Source organism: Pleurodeles waltl, chromosome 4_1 (genome assembly GCF_031143425.1).
Source record: "Pleurodeles waltl isolate 20211129_DDA chromosome 4_1, aPleWal1.hap1.20221129, whole genome shotgun sequence".
Lineage (NCBI taxonomy): Eukaryota > Metazoa > Chordata > Amphibia > Caudata > Salamandridae > Pleurodeles > Pleurodeles waltl.
Genome location: NC_090442.1, coordinates 376,960,314 through 376,978,999, shown reverse-complemented (window position 1 = coordinate 376,978,999; position 18,686 = coordinate 376,960,314). Strand labels below are relative to the sequence as shown.

General features: G+C 44.0%; 1 protein-coding gene across 19 annotated transcripts in view; it reads left to right on the top strand.

Annotated features, from left to right (window-relative positions):
• C2CD5 (C2 calcium dependent domain containing 5) overlaps positions 1 to 18,686 on the top strand; it is a 669,580-nt gene that overhangs the window by 287,408 nt on the left and 363,486 nt on the right. For all 19 annotated transcript variants that reach the window (XM_069228566.1, XM_069228562.1, XM_069228551.1 and 16 more), the window contains one exon: positions 16,111 to 16,251. In XM_069228566.1, coding sequence (XP_069084667.1) covers positions 16,111 to 16,251 — 141 coding nt within the window. The remainder of the gene's footprint in view (positions 1 to 16,110; positions 16,252 to 18,686) is intronic.

Here is an 18,686-nt window from a genome sequence, read left to right as displayed (position 1 = left end):
ACATGCCACTTTCCTTGTTCAATAATTTTCTAAACATGCTCCAAGATTATTATAGGTTTCCTAATCCTGCAACAGCTGTTTCTCCACTGCAGCCAGCAAGACCAATAAGGTTGCCACAGAGCCATACCCCTGTTACGTGCACACAACTCATTTTAACCGCACCTGTGACTCCATTACCCACGTTGGCTAGGACACTAGCTGAACCACCAGCGAATGACGTTCCTTCCACAGATGAGGACAGGAAAGAAGGGGAGATTAGAGACACTGCTTTAATTCCCAATGCATGGGATGACTATCCAATCAACATCCCTACCAGTGGATTCCGTATGACTGTGAGGCGCTATTCGGCAAGCATGTGGACGACGCTCTGCAAATCATGAAGACTGACATGGATACGGTCAAGTCGTTGGGAACATTGGAAATTAAATCCAGGGGCTGTTCGACTTCATTCAGATTGCACCATCCCTGATAACGTCTATGCAATGGTGGACACAGAGCCTAAACCTGTCCAAAGGAGTAACATTTCTAACACACATTCCCAAATTTGTAATAACCACAGATACAGGCGCTCATCTCTAGGGCTTAACAATCAGCAGAAAGTGGAGCCACCTACAGAAGGAAATGTACATAAACTTGTTGGAACTCAGTGCCATAGCATTGACCCTTTTCCGTTTCCTTCCCATAATAGCAAAGTCATCCTTACTAATTTGCTACCCAACAGCAAGCATTACATACACCGAGAGGCGCAAGGTCCTCAGCCCAATCACATGCACAGAAAAATTCTAAATGGACTTAGCAACACCAAATAACTCTCAAGGCAGAACACGTAACCGGAACAACCGATGTCCTAGCAGACATGTTGAGCAGGACGAATACCAGCGGTCACTAATGGGAGATCAACCAACAAATTCTGGAAGACATTTTCGATTGGTGGGGCAAACCAAACTTAGACCTGTTTGTGACAAAGGAGAAACAGAAATGCCAGTTCAACGCATCCCAGTTCAAGCTGGCATCCACTGGAGGGATCATGATGGAACGCGTTTTCCATCAGATATTCAGGGATCTTTGTGTCCGCTTTTCACCTGATCCTGTGGTTCCTCAGGAAACTAAAGCGGGAACCCTACAGAGTAATACTGATTGCTCCCAGATAGCCCAGACAATTCTGGTTCACAGAACTTCTGTTACTTTCGGAACAGACCACAGTCAGTGGAAGCGCATACTAACGTTAATAATGATGAACCACAGAAAGGTACTTCATCCAGATTCATTACACTTGTCGGCCTAATTCCTGAATCCAGTGAGCTTGCAACCTGGAATATTCCCACATATTGGATTGTAGAGAGATTCTCTCAAAGGTCAGAGCTCATACTACCAGTCAAACATGCAAGCTTAAATTGAAACATTTCTGTTTGTGATGTCAGGAATCTGATGTTGATCCTATTTCATCACCACTAGAGCAACTGCTCCTATATTTGCTCCACTTAGTAAAATCTAGTTTAGCTTACTCATCCTTCCTGGCACCTTAACATAGTGTTGGGGCAACTAATGAAAGCCCCATTTGAGCCCTTCAACAAAACAAACTTAAAATTCCTAACTTGGAAAACAGCGCTCTTACTAGTGCTCACGTTAGCAAGAAGGGTCAGTGATGTTCAAGCATTCACACCATTCCTGCAATTCAGACAAGACCGTTTGGTGCTAAGGACTAATCCTAAATTCATACCAAAGGTTCCTTGAAATTTCCATTTTAATGAACCCTTAGTACTCTGAACATTCTTTCCTAATCCTCAAACTGCGGCATAAAGCTCTTTACACGCATTTGACGTTAAAAGATGTATTAACTTCTATTTACACAGAACCCGCAAATTTTGGAAGACAAATCAGTTATTTGTTGCTTATGGAAACCTTTGTAAAAGCTTTCCAGTTTCCAAACAAACCATAGCTAGATGGAGTACAGCAGCTATCAAGTTCTGACATGGGGGAGCTGGATAACCGTTGACAAGTAAAGTCCAAGCTCATTCTATTAGGGCTGTCGCAACTACTACAGATCTCTTTGCAGTTGTGCCTATTCAACAAATATGTCGAGCAGCGACATGGACCAACAAGCACACCTTCTCACAACATTATTGCCTAGATTTTAGAGTGATGAAGAGTGAAGCGACTGTGGGACAAGCAGTGTTGCAGCATCTATTTCAATAAGCTGAGCCATGTCTAACAGTATTTCCCAACATCCACTATATTCTGATTATGTTGTTAATCATAAATGTGTTCATTGCTAACTATTCGGGTTCAACCATGTGTTTCTATGAAGATCAAATACTGGAGAAGAAAATAAGTTGTCTGTAACTGTAGTATTGCTATCTTTCATGGATTCACATGCAAACACACCCTCCCCCCCACAGAGGCTCCCCTAATTATTTGGGTTCTTTTTCCACTTGTGCTAGAAAATCTGAGGGAAAGAAACCTCTGTGGTGAGCCTGCTACAGGGTGCTGTTGCCTGATTGGCTAAACTTAGGTTCTTTTTTAATTGATGAGGATACGTTTTTAAAGTGAATGTTTTTTAACATTAACTGCTATGTATATTGTTGACTATTGCTTTCTGTGGTACCTTGGGGTTCCCACTTTGATGACAGGGAAATGATACAAGCAAGTGAATCTATGAAAGGTACCAATACTGGAGAACCACTGTTAAAGGTAATTATCTCATTTTCTTCCCATCGCCCACCCTTGGTAAAATGCTGCTCTCACACAATGGGGGTTATTCCTGTCAACATAGGCGTTAGCAAAGGATGATTCAGATTGCCCAAATGCTAGTCTTATAATGGTAGTATCTATTTCCAATTTATGGGCAGTTACATATAACCCCCACCCCTGCTAAAATGCAGTGGTATTTCCTGGCCACCAGTGAGCATAAGTGGCATTGTACCTTCCCCACATAACATGCTAGCCTGGTCATAATTGTAGCACATATTGGACACCTATGGTATGATTGTGCCTATCTCTGGCATTATGCTGCTCTAGCAGAAGACTATTTTGCCTTATTGGGTCTAACCATGGGGTGACCATCCATGGGGTGACCATCCATGCCATAATGGCGACCCTGGCAGTATGGTGTTAATGCTTGGCATATTGCGGGCATCCATTGCACTATGATGCCCAGTTGTGTCAGAGTACTCACTCTTGCACAATGGTGGTAATTCCCGGCATATTGTGGTGTACCATGGTGCAGTAATGGTACCTGCATTGTAGTGGTGATTGTAATTGAATTTATTTATATAGAGCTTACTACCCCAGATGTGGCGATGAACACAATTGAACAGTATAGTGGTAATAGAACAATTATGATAATGTGATTTTTGATATATTATGGGCAGCAACTTTGCTTGCACCCGTTATAATGCTCGTCCCTGCATTATGGTGGGATTTTTATGACCTGTAGTGGCCCTGCATGTGTCAAAGACTAGACACTAAAGAGGTCTCAAGTTTCCTTCTTAACTGTCCTAAGAAATGGCGATTCATCGCATTCGCCACAGTGCTACCCTGCACTTGATATGCAGTGGACAATGTCAACAATCTTCCTCAGAGGTTCCCACTAAAGAATAAGACCCACAAGGGCAAAAAACATCAATGGCAATGTTTGTGGTGCAGGATTACAGATCATGTAAGATACAAAAACTGAAACGCAAGGCATCAAAACTGCCCGGAACCTTGGTGAAGAAAGAGCCAGTCATAAGGTCTTCACAATCTAAGAAAATAAGGAATCCCGCTGCATAACAATAGACCAATTTTGGGGCTTTGAAAGTGGGTGATGAATCCAGCAAAAACATAAGGGAAGAAATATGTTACAACATATCCATCTCAAGGCAAAGCCTCTTTATATATGGTTCAACCACGACATGATATTGCAGAATAAGATGTTATCACCATCTTGGATTGGAAGCGTCAGACAACAGACACCGGGAAGAGAACTATTTTGGAAAAGCACAGATTTAAGGCAAACTATGTATTGTTCAGGAGATTGGCATCTTTTGAGCACAGGAAGAAGAACTCATTGTTTAACATCCTTTCTCATTTTCATGGTTCCGCAATCTGCTTCCGCTCTTTCAGAACCATGCTTCATATAGCTTACAGAATAGCCTTCATACCAATTGTGGAGGCACTAACTCTGACAGAGGGTTGTAGGACGTTTCAGTGCATCTCTTTTGTAACCATGTAATACAATCGATTGACCTTTACAACGCAATACATTGTGGACCTTTACTACATATTTTTGTGGGGGGCAGAGGGGTTGTGCGGGGGTGCCAGTAGGTAGTTATAGTTAAGACAATTGTTACCATAGAGCATTTTTTGTTTTGCCATTAACTTTGGTGCCGTTTGACCATTCTTCACAACATTTACTAAACTTATACTTCAGTTGGTTCAGCTGCTTAGTTGAAAGTTTCAAGGTGATGTGTCAAGCGGGGGTGGAGAAAAGGGGTGGGATCCCAAAACACTTTTTCCCAATTCTGTCTCATTGGGATTTTTAAAATTGTTTAACACGACTACAGTCTGAACCGCAGAACGGAAATACACCAAATTTAGCAGAAAGCTAGCTCTTGGTACAGAAAGAGTGCTTTTTGTGATTTTGTGTAAATCCGTTCAGTAGTGTTGGAGTAATCAGAGTTTAACAAATGTAGTTGTCTAGGCAAGCTGAAAATCCGGGGTTCCAACTGTCTCCGTGCTGATTTCTGATTCCCATCTTGGGCCTCTGCTTCAGCTGAGTCCCACAAAAAAAGATTTAAAAGGAAAAGAGACCTGGGTAGGGTCACCCTGTGCCCCTAGCCTTGGTCTTGGGCTCCCCCATGGACCCCGCCAGGGCTAAAATGATTTAAAAAAGAAAAATAAAAAAATAAGAAAACTCAGCTGATGGATCAGTGGGTTTTTACAAGATTTTTTTTGGGGGGAAAAAGTGCAGTTTCCTGCCTTTTTCTTTTATTTTGCCCCGAGTTGGCCAGGTCCCGGGAGCATTGGGGGCTTTAAAAGAGGGGGGCGCATGGTGGCACCCTCCGAGGGCTTGTATTAACCCCAGGAACTGCCAACTCCCAGGGGCGATCACAGACAAATATGTGAGGTTGGGGCACATGTACAACCCCCCCACCCCCATCCCACCCCACCCCCCTCACCTGCGCCCCGGGGTCCACCACCTCCCTGGGAAAACCAATAATTTGGTATGGCCCAGGGCTAAAAAAAAAAAAAAAAAAAAAAAAAAAAGAATGAAGGGCACTGTTGCTGACCCCCGGCCTAAGGGACCACCACCTCCCCGGGGCTGTTTAATGTTAAAGGCTCCCCCCCATGGAGCCAATAGTGGCCCTGTGGACCAACACTCCCAGGGCCGGCTCCTGCTATGTCCCAAGTTGCCCACCCCCAGGACATAGCTATTTGCTGTGACTTGGGGGAGCTTTAACAGCTCTAGCTAAGTCAGAACAAACACAGTCAAAGTGCTGTTGTCCGCTGGAAGCAGAGGTTTCCTCTTTTTCCCTGCCTGCAGACATATTGGCAGGGAAACAGATAAAACAATTGCCTTTGCAGACAGAGCTGCATGTTTAGCAGCTCCCTGTGTGCAAAAGCAATGCCGGCACTCCCGCTGGCAGAAGGTGTCAGGAATCCCCAAGGTGTCTCCTGCATTATCTGTCAGCATCCCCAGGGATTAGGGTTAAATCATATCTCTGTTCTTGGTTAAATCTTCATGTTTCTGAGTAAACATAATGTGCTGCGTTACACAATTGGTTTTATCAATGCTTGTTTTACCAATGCTTGTTTGCTAATGTGAGGAGGTGTAGACATATGCTTCTAATTGGGTGTGGTGTAGACATGTGCTTCTAGTTGGGTGTGGTGACTCATCCACATGCGGAAACTCAACTGCTTTCCTGATTGGCCACAAATAGCAGAGTGAAGCATGCCTCCCTGCCTGGCTTTGTTTTGCTTCCTGATCTCAGCATCTGACTTGGCAGTCCAGCCCCTGCTCTCATCCTCGTATTCAGAACTTTTGAGGCAATTATTTTCTTCGTTCCTGTACCAGCTAACACCAGGCATTCCTCCAGCACTCTGGAAAAGACTGCAGCTAAGAGACTAGTATTATCCAGGGAGTTTGTTCTTTGAGCGCTAAGCTTTCCTAGAACAGCTGGTGTATTTCAGACCTCGTTTTTTGGCTGAGCACTTATCTTGAAGAGACAAATGCATTTCTGAACATTCTACATTATTATTGTAGTTACTTGCCTCAATGTGCTTCAAGAAATGTTCTTGAACTCAAGTACTACAAAAAGTGACAGTGCAATTTGAAAAGAACATTTACATAACTTTTCTTTCTCTAATAGCATACCTCTTGGACTTAAATTGTCATTCATGCCTGTGTTTCATGTTTGAGGAATTTGCTTTTTGAAGGGGTTTTCACACACACAGTGAAACCAAACCAAACTGTGCCGCCCTAACTGTTTAAACCCAGAGCAGACATTTGTATTTCTTGGATTGTTTCTGTTCCTTTTAGTTAGACCCTATGCATGCAGGAAAGTTATATGTGATATAATTAATGCCCTTGTTTGTCTTTTTTGTGCATGATGAACGCAACCACAGTTCTCATTGTAGTGTGCAACAGTGAATCTCTGTGACTCCAGCTCTGGTGTTGCAGTACTTATTGTTATGGTACTCAGTTTGGGTTTTTGGTAATGCAGTGTTAGTAATTGTGCCAACAGTTATTATTATCCAAGAAAAGTGCTGGAGCATCCCCACCGAGCACGGCCATGGTTGGATTAATGTATAGTAACGAAAATGACTTGACACAAAAAATTTAAAAAACAGACATTCACTTAAAAAAAGAAAGGTTACAAGGACGTTATAGTTAGGAAATAGAAGTAAAAAAACCCCATAGAAATTCACTTAAAAACCAAAGGTGACCGGGATTTTATACTTTGTTCTGAATTTATTCGCACAAACCCAGACAAAATTCAGCAGTTCTAGTTTGAGTTATTTCAAGCAAGTATAACTCATTCCCCAACTTGCGCCACGCAGTTTTCAGATCAATAATTTTACTGCCAGTGTTGCAATGATTTTATCAACAATGTCATAGAAAATGAAATTACTAATGTATTATGTGGGGTGATTAGCAGTGCATAGTGAGGGCACTAGTTATAGTTACCTTAGGGCACAAGTAATAGTTATTTGAAATAACTCAAACTATAACAGCTGAATTTCTATGATTTTGTGCTTGTAAATTCAGTTCCTAACTATAATGTCCCTGTAACCTTTGTTTTTTTTAGTGAATGCATATATGTGTGTATATGTAAATATTCATTTTATATTAATTTTATTACCCACTGCCATTTGCCAGTGGGTAGTTATAGTTAGCCATGTTTCCATAAGAAATCCATTTTTTGTTTTCCTAATAACTTTGGTGCAGTTTGACAAATCTTCACGGAACTTTCCAGAAAAATACATTTCCACCTCAGCTCCTAACTAGAAATTTCTGGGGGGATTTGTCAAGGGAGGGTCCCAAAACGCATTTTCCCCTTTGCTTTTTCCACAGGAACTTTAGACACAGCTACAGCTCAAACCGCTGAGTGGATTTACACCATATTTAGCAGAAAGCTAGATCTTGGTCCAGAATGAGTATTTTTTTGTGATTTGTTGTAAATCTCTTCTGTAGTTTTTGAACAATTAAGACTAAAAAAAAGTTGTATATTTCATGCTGCAAAGGAGCTGCGGACCCAAGAGATCTCCTGCTGAGAACTGATTGGCTGCCGCCATATCAACAATGATGTGGCGGCAGCCATCTGAAGACCCAGTCCTAAATTCTAATAAATTCTAATTCGAAAGGTGAGGATACCCTGAAACCCTAGGCCTGGTGGTGGGGTGTGGTGCCCCGCCCTTCCCCCTTTTAATGTTGTGCGGCCCCGGGGATGGGTTCCCCGGGGCCTAATAAGTCTTGGCGAGGAGGCCATGCTGCCCTCTTATCATAATTCGCTTTGGGATGTTGGCTGCCTGGAGTGGGTGTTTTTGTACACCGAGCATGGCCAAGGCCCTGGGCAGTATGCGGTTGGCTGCCTCTTTGGGAATTGGGTGCAGAGCCTTGGGGCTGCATTTACATACGGAAACAAAATAATACTTTGCGTTAAAAGAAAAAAAAATCACCCAAACCCAGCAAACCCAAATCCAACACCATCGACCCTCCACACTCCCAAAACCTCTGCAACTCAACAGCTTCATAGCATCAGCACCCACCATCACCACCACCGACACAACCAACAGCACAACGTCCTCCCACACCAACCAACTACACACCTGGACCCCCACCAATGACAAAGAAATCAACAAAACCATTAACTCCATCCACTCAGGTTCCCCTACAGACCCCGGCGCCCACCACATTTTCAACAAGGCCAGCCAAATCATCGCTCCCCAGCTCCGTGCCGTCAACAGCTCCTTCGACACCGCAACCTTCCCAGACATTTGGAAGCACGCCAAAGTCAATGCACTCCTCAAAAAAATCCAAAGCAGACCCGAAAGACCTCACTAACTACCGTCCCATCTCTCTTCTCCCCTTCCCCGCAAAGGTCGCTGAGAAGATAGTCAATGCCCAACTGTCTCACTTCTTAGAAGAAAACAACATACTCGACGCCTCCCAGTCTGGATTTCGCAAGAACCTAGCACTGAGACCGCCCTCATCATCTGCACAGATGACATCAGGACCAGGGTGGACAAGGGCGAGACCGTCGCCCTCATCCTCCTAGACCTCTCCGCAGCATTCAACACTGTATGCCACCAGACCTTCCGCACACGCCTTTTTGACACCGCAATTCGACACAAGGCCCTGGACTTGCTCACCTCCTTCCTCGCCGAAAGAACCCAAAGAGTTCGCCTCCCTCCCTTCCGGTCTCCAGCCACCAAGATCATCTGCGGGGTCCCCCAATGATCCTCCCTCAACCCCACTCTCTTCAACATCTACATGGCCCCTCTCGCCAACATCCTCCGCCCCCACGGAATCACCATCATCTCTTACGCAGACAACACCCAGCCCATCATCTCCCTCACCAGCGACCCAGCCACCGCCAAGATAAACCTGCACACCGGACTCCTCGACATCGCCAAATAGATGACAGCAAGCCACCTCAAACTCAGCTCAAACAAAACAGAAATCATCATCTTTAGCCCCAACAAGACAGCATGGGAAGACTCCTGGTGGCCCACCACCCTCGGACCACCCCCAACATCCACCACCCACGCACGCAACCTTGGCATCGTTCTAGACTCATCTCTCTCCATGGCCCAGCAAATCAACACCATATCGTCCTCCTGCTTCAACACCCTTTGCATGCTATGCAAGACTTTCAAATGGATTCCTTTAGAAACCAGAAGAACGGTCACCCATGCCCTCATAAGCAGCAGACTGGACTATGGCAACACCCTCTACGCAGGGACCACAACCAAGCTTCAAAGAAAACTCCAGCAAATTCAAAACGCAGCCGCACGTCTCATCCTCAGCCTCCCTCGCCACAAGCACATATCCACCCACCTCAGAAACCTACACTGGCTGCCCATCAGCAAAAGGATCATTTTCAAAGTCCTGGTCCACGCTCACAAAGCCCTCCATGACACTGGACCGGCCTACCTCAACGAACGAGTAAACTTCCACATAACAACTCGACAGCTCCGCTCTGCTGACCTCGCCCTCGCTACAGTCCCCCGCATTCAACGCACCACCTCCGGCGGCAGATCCTTCTTCCACCTCGCCGCCAAGACCTGGAACTCCCTCCCCACCAACCTATGCAAGACCCAGGACCTCCTAACTTTCAGAAAGCACCTCAAGACATGGCTTTTTGAACAGTAACCGGCATCACCCCCCCCCCCCGCAACAGCGCCTTGAGACCCTAACAGGTGAGTAGTGCCCTTTAGAATTTTTTTTATTGGTTAAAAAAAAAAGATTAAAGTAATGTTAGGTGTCAATTTCAGTGTAATTGTAACGTTTTTAATGTGCAAAACCACTGAAATTCACCAGTTACAGTTAACTCTGGGAACTATAACTGTTGCTTTACAGTAACTATAACTCACACCATCGCCATTCACTGCTAATTACCACATATTACACCACTCATAACATCTTCTGTGACATCATTGATAATGTTCCAGCAAAATTTGCAATGAAATTATTTATTATAAAACTGTACTTGGAAGGGGAATGAGATATGAATACCTTAGGGCCAGAGTTATATATGTAAAAATACATGAATGTTACACAAAACTAGAAGTGTTCCTATGATTTGTAGGGAACTACAAAGTAGACTGTGGCAAGATATTGCATTAGATTTAGTGGGTCTGATGAGAGGGGAATAGTCCTTTCCTTTCGTGTTAGTTGCTGTGGACCTTTTCTCGAGGTGATCTGAGGTGGTATGTGTGTCAGACATCAGCTCAGGAGCAGTTGTCCGTTTTTTAGATTATCGTTTTAAGAGGAAAGGAGTTCTGAATAGTTTGCTGATGGGCAATGGTGTACAGTTTTGCTTTAAGGAAGTAAACAAGTTCTTAGTGTCCTATTCAGTGAAACATAAGAAAGCTGTCCTATACCATCCTGAAACCAACGGAATGGTAGAAATATTCAACAGTACTTTGAAAGAAGGCTAACAATTGGTCATAAGCAATGGCGTAGACTGGAAGGAGGAGTTGCAGAATCGCTTGGTGTTGTACTGTCTTTCCCCTCATATTACAACAGGTAAAACTCCCTTTGAATTGTTTAGAGGGAGGAAGCCCAATTCCAAATTGGCTCCAGGATGGATGATGTTGACACAAGGGATGGGTGGATGTGCCAGGGAACAATGGTGGGAGGAGTAAGGAGTATGGTAAAATGGTTGAACGGAAGATGACAGGAATGTTGTATGAGAGATGTATGTGGTTGAGGGTGACTGGGTGAAAATAAAAGCGCGGGTGGGTGCTTGAGTCAAAGTACACTGAACCAAGAAGAGTGGTGATGTTTTTTAGAAATGCAATCAAAACAGAAGATGGTAGGACATGGAATTTGAGCTGGGTCATTCTGTTGAAAGATTATAATGATTCTCAACATACTCGCTGCACAGTGTTTCCACAAATTTGTAAAGGGTCTTCCAGATTGTTTGGAAATTTTTCTGTGCATACAAAAAAAAACTTCCAGTGACATGTCCTTATCTGAGAAAGAAAGGCCAAAGAGAACCTGTAGAATACCTATTTATCTTAAAGATTGTGTTAGAAAATAAATGATGCATCAGTATTTGTCAAGCTTTTGACCCCTCATATCATACTTGAATAGGAAGACGTTCTTAAGTAGTTTATGTTTCATACATTGTTTTTATTACATTGTATTTTGATTTATTTTATTTTCTTTGTATAAAGGGAAGATGTGTAGTAAAGTATGCCTCTCTGACGTCCTCCTTTGTGCGTCGTAGTTGTTCAACATATACATTGTGGAATGTTGGGGGCAATTTGAAGGGGAAGCTGACACTTCTATAAGCTGTTGATGGGACATTATTCACTTGCTTGCCTGGCTTCCGGTTTTCTTTTACCATTCTTCAAAGAGCTTCTGGCTCTTAAGACTGTCAATAGAAAACTAGAATTAAGAACATAGAAGGTATGACTATGCGAGGACGATTTTACTGTGCCACTGCCGAGGAAGTACTTCAGCACATTCACCCTCTTATCTTTTTATTTTTCTTGATTCGTTTCTGGAGCATGTGAGATGAATCTAGTTCTCAAAAACGTCTGCATCATTACACTAGTGAAAGCAGGTAATTTAACATTATTTGTATGGCATCTGGATCTTCTCTTCCTGGCTATTTTAAAATCACGTTTAGTATTTAGTATTTCCTTGCAGCCAAAGAGAGAGTGCATATTGCAAGTCATAATGGAAGGTGGCCAACTGATTGTCAACCAGATTCCAAGATCATTGTTAGGCTAGACGGTCTGGAAACAAGTAGTTGGGTATTGCAACCTGAGGAACTAAGCCTGAAGATAGCATCAGGTCCTCATTTCAAGGCATATTACTTACATTAGCATCCTCAAGAATAAGGTAAGACTTTGCAGGCATCAGTATTTTGCACAATAAAATCAACAGCAGTGGCAGCTGTACTAAGAATGTAGCAAGGGAAAGCCATATTACAGCATCTTCAGCCACACTGCATCTCTGTAGGTGTTCATGATAGTCAAACCTACCGTTTCTGCGTACATACATTTACCTATAATGAGGTACTACAAGTGCCTGTTAGTGGTATCTCAAAAATGCATGATGAACGCTAAGATTGAATTTTAAGTGTTACCTGCTTCTTACTGGAAATGTATTCTTGTCTCTTAAATTTTCCATAAGGTGATTACCCACCTCAGAGACTGCTAATCTTTTGTTTAGTATAAAATGTTTTTAGTCCTTGGGGAGGCAATGGAGTCACTCAGTGAATTGAAGTCTCTTCTGGGGCTTACGCCCATGATAATTTTCTAGTCCATGTGATCATCTCCAATTAAGATCCCAAGGTTTGGCGTTCAGTGACATTAGAAATTAGGGCAGTGAGGACCAAGTAATGACATCTCCAGCTACAGAAAAAAATACTGAAGTCTGCTCAAAGACAGGCAAAACTATGCTATGCTCTCTAAAAGCAAAAAATAGCATGACGGCCCTTTTGCCTGTAAGTAACAATGTTTCCAATGAAAAGGATATCACTCTACTGGTTCATATATCACTCTTACATTGGTATGTGTATTCTTTACTTTTTGTTTTTTAACACACTTAAAAATAATAGTTTAAGTTTTTCCGTCTTTATCAGAGCTATGTTAAAATTGGAAGCTGAATGCAAACTTTGATAGAGTAAAACCAAGGGAAGGTAGGGTAGCAGAAGCAAGGAAAATACCATATAGTGAATATACAGTACACCTTCCCCTGTAAGGAAAGGAGGAAATACAATTAATGGAAGTACACCACAAAAATGAGATGCTGTACGCGTAGTGAAGAAAATATTTCCTGCTTTTTTTTGTACATTTTTTTAATTGGGATTTTAAGCAACAGAACAGGTTACATTGTAGTAGTGTCTGCTGGTAGAATATAATGCAGAACCAATATACATTTTGGTAAGAGGGACATTTTGCATTACGCCTATGAGATCAATAATGGCAAAAGAAGGATACAAAAGGGAAGGACAGTGGTAGGACTCACACTGGTGAGGATCTGAGGTCCATCCCAGCAGTCCAGGAGTGTGCTCACTCAACTCCGTACCCATACATATTCAAAACCACAGGGCCAGTCCCACTCTGAACCAATGACTACGTAAGGAGGTTCCTCCAAAGTTGAGGTTGTTTCTTGCAATGTGGCAGCTGGCGAGGGGGCTCCCGAGAGGGGCCTGTCCACCACAGTGCGTCCACTGGGGTCCAGTCTGGGGCAGGCCAACAATTCAACATCCCATGTGGGACAGAATCATCGCTTTCCGTACTCTCCTAGCCCCCTCTCTTCGAATCGCCTCTCTCTCCGGATCTGTCTTTTTTTCCAGTTCCAACCCCCATCCACACACATCCAGACCGCAAGTTGATTTCCAGCTCATAGTTTCCTGCGAGCAAGAATCAATACCAAGTCAGTTATCTGTCCATCACCTTCCAAGCTGCAACATGGTGGGCGGGGGGACGGTAGACTTGAAATCCCAATCAGTGGCCCCGCAAACCACATGAAGGACAGTAGGGAGCAATGTTGAGCAATATGCAAGCAACATCGGGCAAGACCACACCATGTGAAAAAACTTGCATCCTCTGCAATGCATGTAGGACAACCCAAAGTCACTGCAGGAAACATGGTGTGAATGTGCTGTGGGTAAGGTAGGTGTGGTGCAAGTTGTAGAACTAGATGAACTTGAAGCAAACATTTCTAGATACCCTAGGAGTGATCTCCAGTGCTCTCCTCCAAGCAGAGTCAGGCAAAGGTGTCCCCAGGTCCTCCCAGTGCAAGCAGAGACACATCAGGTCCGATTGCGCCCCCTTCAGGGCAGCCCTGTAAAGCAGCGTGACTGCCCTTGTCTATCTAAAAGAGGTGGTGTAGGAAAGTACCCTCTTTCTTAGCATGGTTACCCCCATTTTCTTCCTGTTGACAGTGTGTTTGACTGTGTTCACTGGGATCCTGCTAACCAGGACCCCAGTGATTATGCTCGCTCCCTTTTAACTTGGTAACTTGTACCATTTTCACCCCACATTTGGCATACTGGTGCCCCCATGTAAGTCCCTTGTGTATGGTACACAGGTACCCAGGGCATTGGGGTACCAGGGGATCCCTATTGGCTGCAGCATATATTATGTCTCCCTTGGGGAGCCCATGCAAAGTGTTCTGCAGGCCTGCCATTGCATTTCACCATAGGTCACTGCACCAGGTCACTATAGGTCAACCCTATGGCAGGCCCGCCTAGCCCACAGGGCAGGGTGCAGGTACCTGTGTGTGTGTGTGAGGGCACCCCTGCCTGAGAGGTGATGCTCCTACGAACTCCAGCTTCATTGCACTGGATTCGTAAGTGCGGGGAAGCCATTTTAGCTCTGTACTGGACACAAGTAACTACCTGTGTCAAGCAACATAATGGTAACTCCAAACCTGGGCATGTTTGGTGTCAAACATGTCAGAATCATACCACAATACTGTTGCCAGTATTGGTTGTATGATTCCATGTAATCTGGGAGCTCCTTAGAGGACCCCCTTAAGTATTGCTCCTACCAGTCTTTCAGGGTTTTGCAAGCAGCCCACCCATCTTTATTGATATGAGCCTTTTCCCATGTTGTTCTGTCTAACCCTCCCTCGCTGTTGGGTTTCCACTGAACCCCCTGCCCACCCAGTGACCCTGCACCTCCTTGTGGTCCGCATTGCAAAACTGGATGCTTCACACTGCATTTTGAGCATTGGTGCCTAAAACCGCAGTACTTTCTATTGCACATGCCTATATTGTACCACATATCATTTTATGTCGAGTGCAGCGTCCTTACTGTCTTCAAGGTTGGGTCCAGTTCTGAAGCCTACCGGCACGATGCCAGTCCTTTTTCTTTCTATGCAAAGACACCTCTTTCTTCACCCCAAGATTTCTCTTTGCCTGCAAGAAACCACTCTTTAGCCACGGGTGCCCATGACGCAAATCATGAGGTGCCCTCCACCAATCTGCCTCCTTACTCTCTAAATCCCGTAATTCTCCCTCTTAAGGTCCTTCTCATCAAATAAAAAAAAGTCTCTTTCATTCCACACACAAAATCGCCACACTCACTGCAAAAATGCAGTTCGGGCTATTCCTTTCATGAAGTGCAGGGCATGTGAGCGAATTACAGTGCCTCCAATCTGACAGAATCTGAGATTGTGCTGAGAGGATGGCTGGATGTATATAAGACACCATAGATTAAAACCATAAGAAGGTGATGAGTGTTTCTTCAGATATAAAGAACATCAGCCCCATACAGCATTGAGACAGACGAAGATTACACACCTGAGGAAAGGCTGTAGGGAAATCATAGCATACACAAAAAAATATCCTGGGCAGGGGTGCAAAGGCAGAACAAGCGAGGCTGAGAACAATGTGCAATTGCCCAGTACACAAGATCTTAGGACAGATTCCCTCAGAACATTCTTAAGCTGTTGCCCCACTTCCCCCAGTATAAGCTTGGTAAACTCATCACCAGTATAAATCAAGAGATCAGTGGAATGTGCTATAGAATATAAAAAGTTTATTGAACATCATCAACAGCCTCACAGCTAGACGTCAAAAATGTAATGTTCTTGAGTCACAACATCCTAACATTCTAAAGGTAGGTATTAGGAGGGGAGGGGAGAGACAAGTAACATACAATACATACATTGAATAAGCAATATTACAACAAGCCATAATCTTATCAAAGCTGTAAGGTATTTTCTTAGGTTATTTTTTATTTAATTTTTTTAGAATCATTTAATTGCATTTGGCAACATCTGGTTAGGGCTGCCTTAGAGATACGTGGCCACTTATTACATTCTCACAGGCTTGTAAATACATTAGAGCATGAAAATATTTAATAGCAAAAACATTAATTCATAAATGTTTAACAAAATTTAGAACATTTTTTTTTTTAATCTTTCTTAAAAATCAGGAAATATTGGAGGAAGTCATCGGCTCTCCAATTCCAGAGTCCAGACATCGCTCAAGGCTATTCCGATCTCAGTCTGAAAGCTCAGATGAAGTTACAGAGCTGGACCTGTCACACGGGAAAAAGGACGCATTTGTTTTGGAGGTATTGTAACGTTATTGCTCCTTTTACTTAAAAATGTCTGGAGAAGTTAATTTGATAGCTAAGCACCCCACCCATGCTGAGCCCTTTTTTACTATTTGGGATAGTTCGCGCTTAGAGCTGCATAACTTTTTTCCCCACACAAGGTATCCATGCAAAATGTGTGTCCTTTGTTTAGGAGTAGTGGTTATTTGTACATCTCTGATTTTGTGGGCACCCATACTAGCATATGATTTAGAGGGTATTGTTCAAAATGTCTTCTTTCTTACTTACTGGCTTGCATTTGGAAGCCACGAATGCAGTGCAGTCCAGTTGGGAATAACATGTGTCTTACTATTCAATGCTTCCACATGTCTTCTGGTAAAAGTGGTACCTAGTTATTACACTCAAAATGGACCCCTTTTTTGCAACGTCGGTTTTGGACCATTTGGACCATAGCTCAGCAGGCACCTTGGGAAACCTAGCAAAACTTGCACAATTCTGAAAACTAGACACCTGGGGGAATCCAGGGTGTCTCTGTGTGTGTGTATATATATATTTATATATGTATATATATATATATATGTTCGTTGGCATGTGTAGCTGCAGATACACATGCTGTGCACATCCCGCCATCTGGTGTTGGGCTCGGAGTGTTACAAGTTGTTTTTCTACAAAGAAGTCTTTTCGAGTCACGAAATCGAGGGACTCCTCCCATTTCGACTCCATTGCGCATGGGCGTCGACTCCATCTTAGATTGTTTTTTTTCCGCCATCGGGTTCGGACGTGTTCCTTTTCGCTCCGTGTTTCGGGTCGGAAAGTTAGTTAGAATCTCGGAAAAATCATCTTATTGTTTGCGTTCGGTATCGGGTTAGTTATTACAGATCGACACCGATTTTTGAAGAGCTCCGGTGGCCCTTCGGGGTTTTTTCGATCCCCCCCTTCGGGGCCTGGTCAGCCCGGCCACGTGTCTCTTCAAGGCTGATGGAACGGACCCCATTCCGCTTCTGCCCAAAATGCCATAACAAGTATCCATATACAGATCAGCATCTGGTCTGTAACTTGTGTCTGTCTCCAGGGCACAAGGAGGATACCTGTGAAGCCTGTCGAGCGTTTCGGTCGAGGAAGACATTAAGAGACCGAAGAGCAAGAAGACTGCAGATGGCGTCGGCGCCGACAGGACAAGGGCGTTTCGAGGAGGAAGAAGAAAGCTTCTCCATCCATGAATCGGACTCGGACGAGCTCGATCCCGAAGAAACGCCGAAAACCGTGAGTAAGACATCGAAACATAAAACTCACAGGAAGACAACAAAAGCCCAGGGGACGCCACCGCCAACAGGCCATGGCTTAACCCGAAAGATAGGTGACCGATCATCGGCACAGAAAAAGGGCATGCATGTGGTGAAGTCATCCGACTCCGGTCGAGATACTGCCACACAGCAATCTCGGGCCCGAAACACCGGCCCCGAACAGATTCGGCACCGAGAAACCACAACGCCGAAAATAAAGAAGGTTGCCTCGGAGCCCAAAAAGGCGACCGAAAAGATTTCGATTCCGAAACATCCAGCATCGGAACCGAAAACAGGTTCCTACACAGGAACAGGGATTGTCCTCCCAGATGCAAAGACATAAGTTTGGAGAGGAACTTCAATCTGTTGAGCCAGACTACACTCAAAGAAGGCGCCACATTCAAAAAGACACAGGGAAGATAAGCACTCTTCCCCCAATTAAGATGAAAAGAAGACTTGCCTTTCAAGAAAAGGACAAGCAGGCAAAGGTGGCAAGACAAACAACTCCACCACCATCTCCACCACCATCAATGCATACATCACCGGTAGCCACTCCACCACTGATGCAATCTCCGACTCATACTGCAATGAGTCAAGATGATCCTGATGCATGGGACCTTTATGATGCTCCTGTATCAGATAACAGCCCAGACTGTTAGCCTACAAGGCCGTCGCCACCTGAAGACAGTACATCCTACACGCAGGTGGTCTCAAGGGCAGCTGCGTTTCATAACGTCACCTTGCATTCAGAACCAATTGAGGATGACTTTTTATTTAATACACTCTCCTCCACTCATAGCCAATACCAAAGCTTACCTATACTCCCAGGAATGCTAAAACATTCAAAACAAATATTTCAGGAGCCTGTTAAAAGCAGAGCCATAACTCCAAGGGTGGGAAAAAAGTATAAGCCACCACCAACAGACCCTGTTTATATTACGCAGCAATTAACACCAGATTCTGTGGTTGTTGGGGCAGCTCGCAAGAGAGCAAACTCTCATACCTCAGGAGATGCACCACCTCCAGACAAGGAGAGTCGCAAATTCGATGCTGTGGGTAAAAGAGTTGCAGCACAAGCAGCAAACCAATGGCGTATTGCCAGTTCACAAGCACTTTTGGCAAGATACGATAGAGCTCATTGGGACGAAATGCAGCATTTCATAGAACACT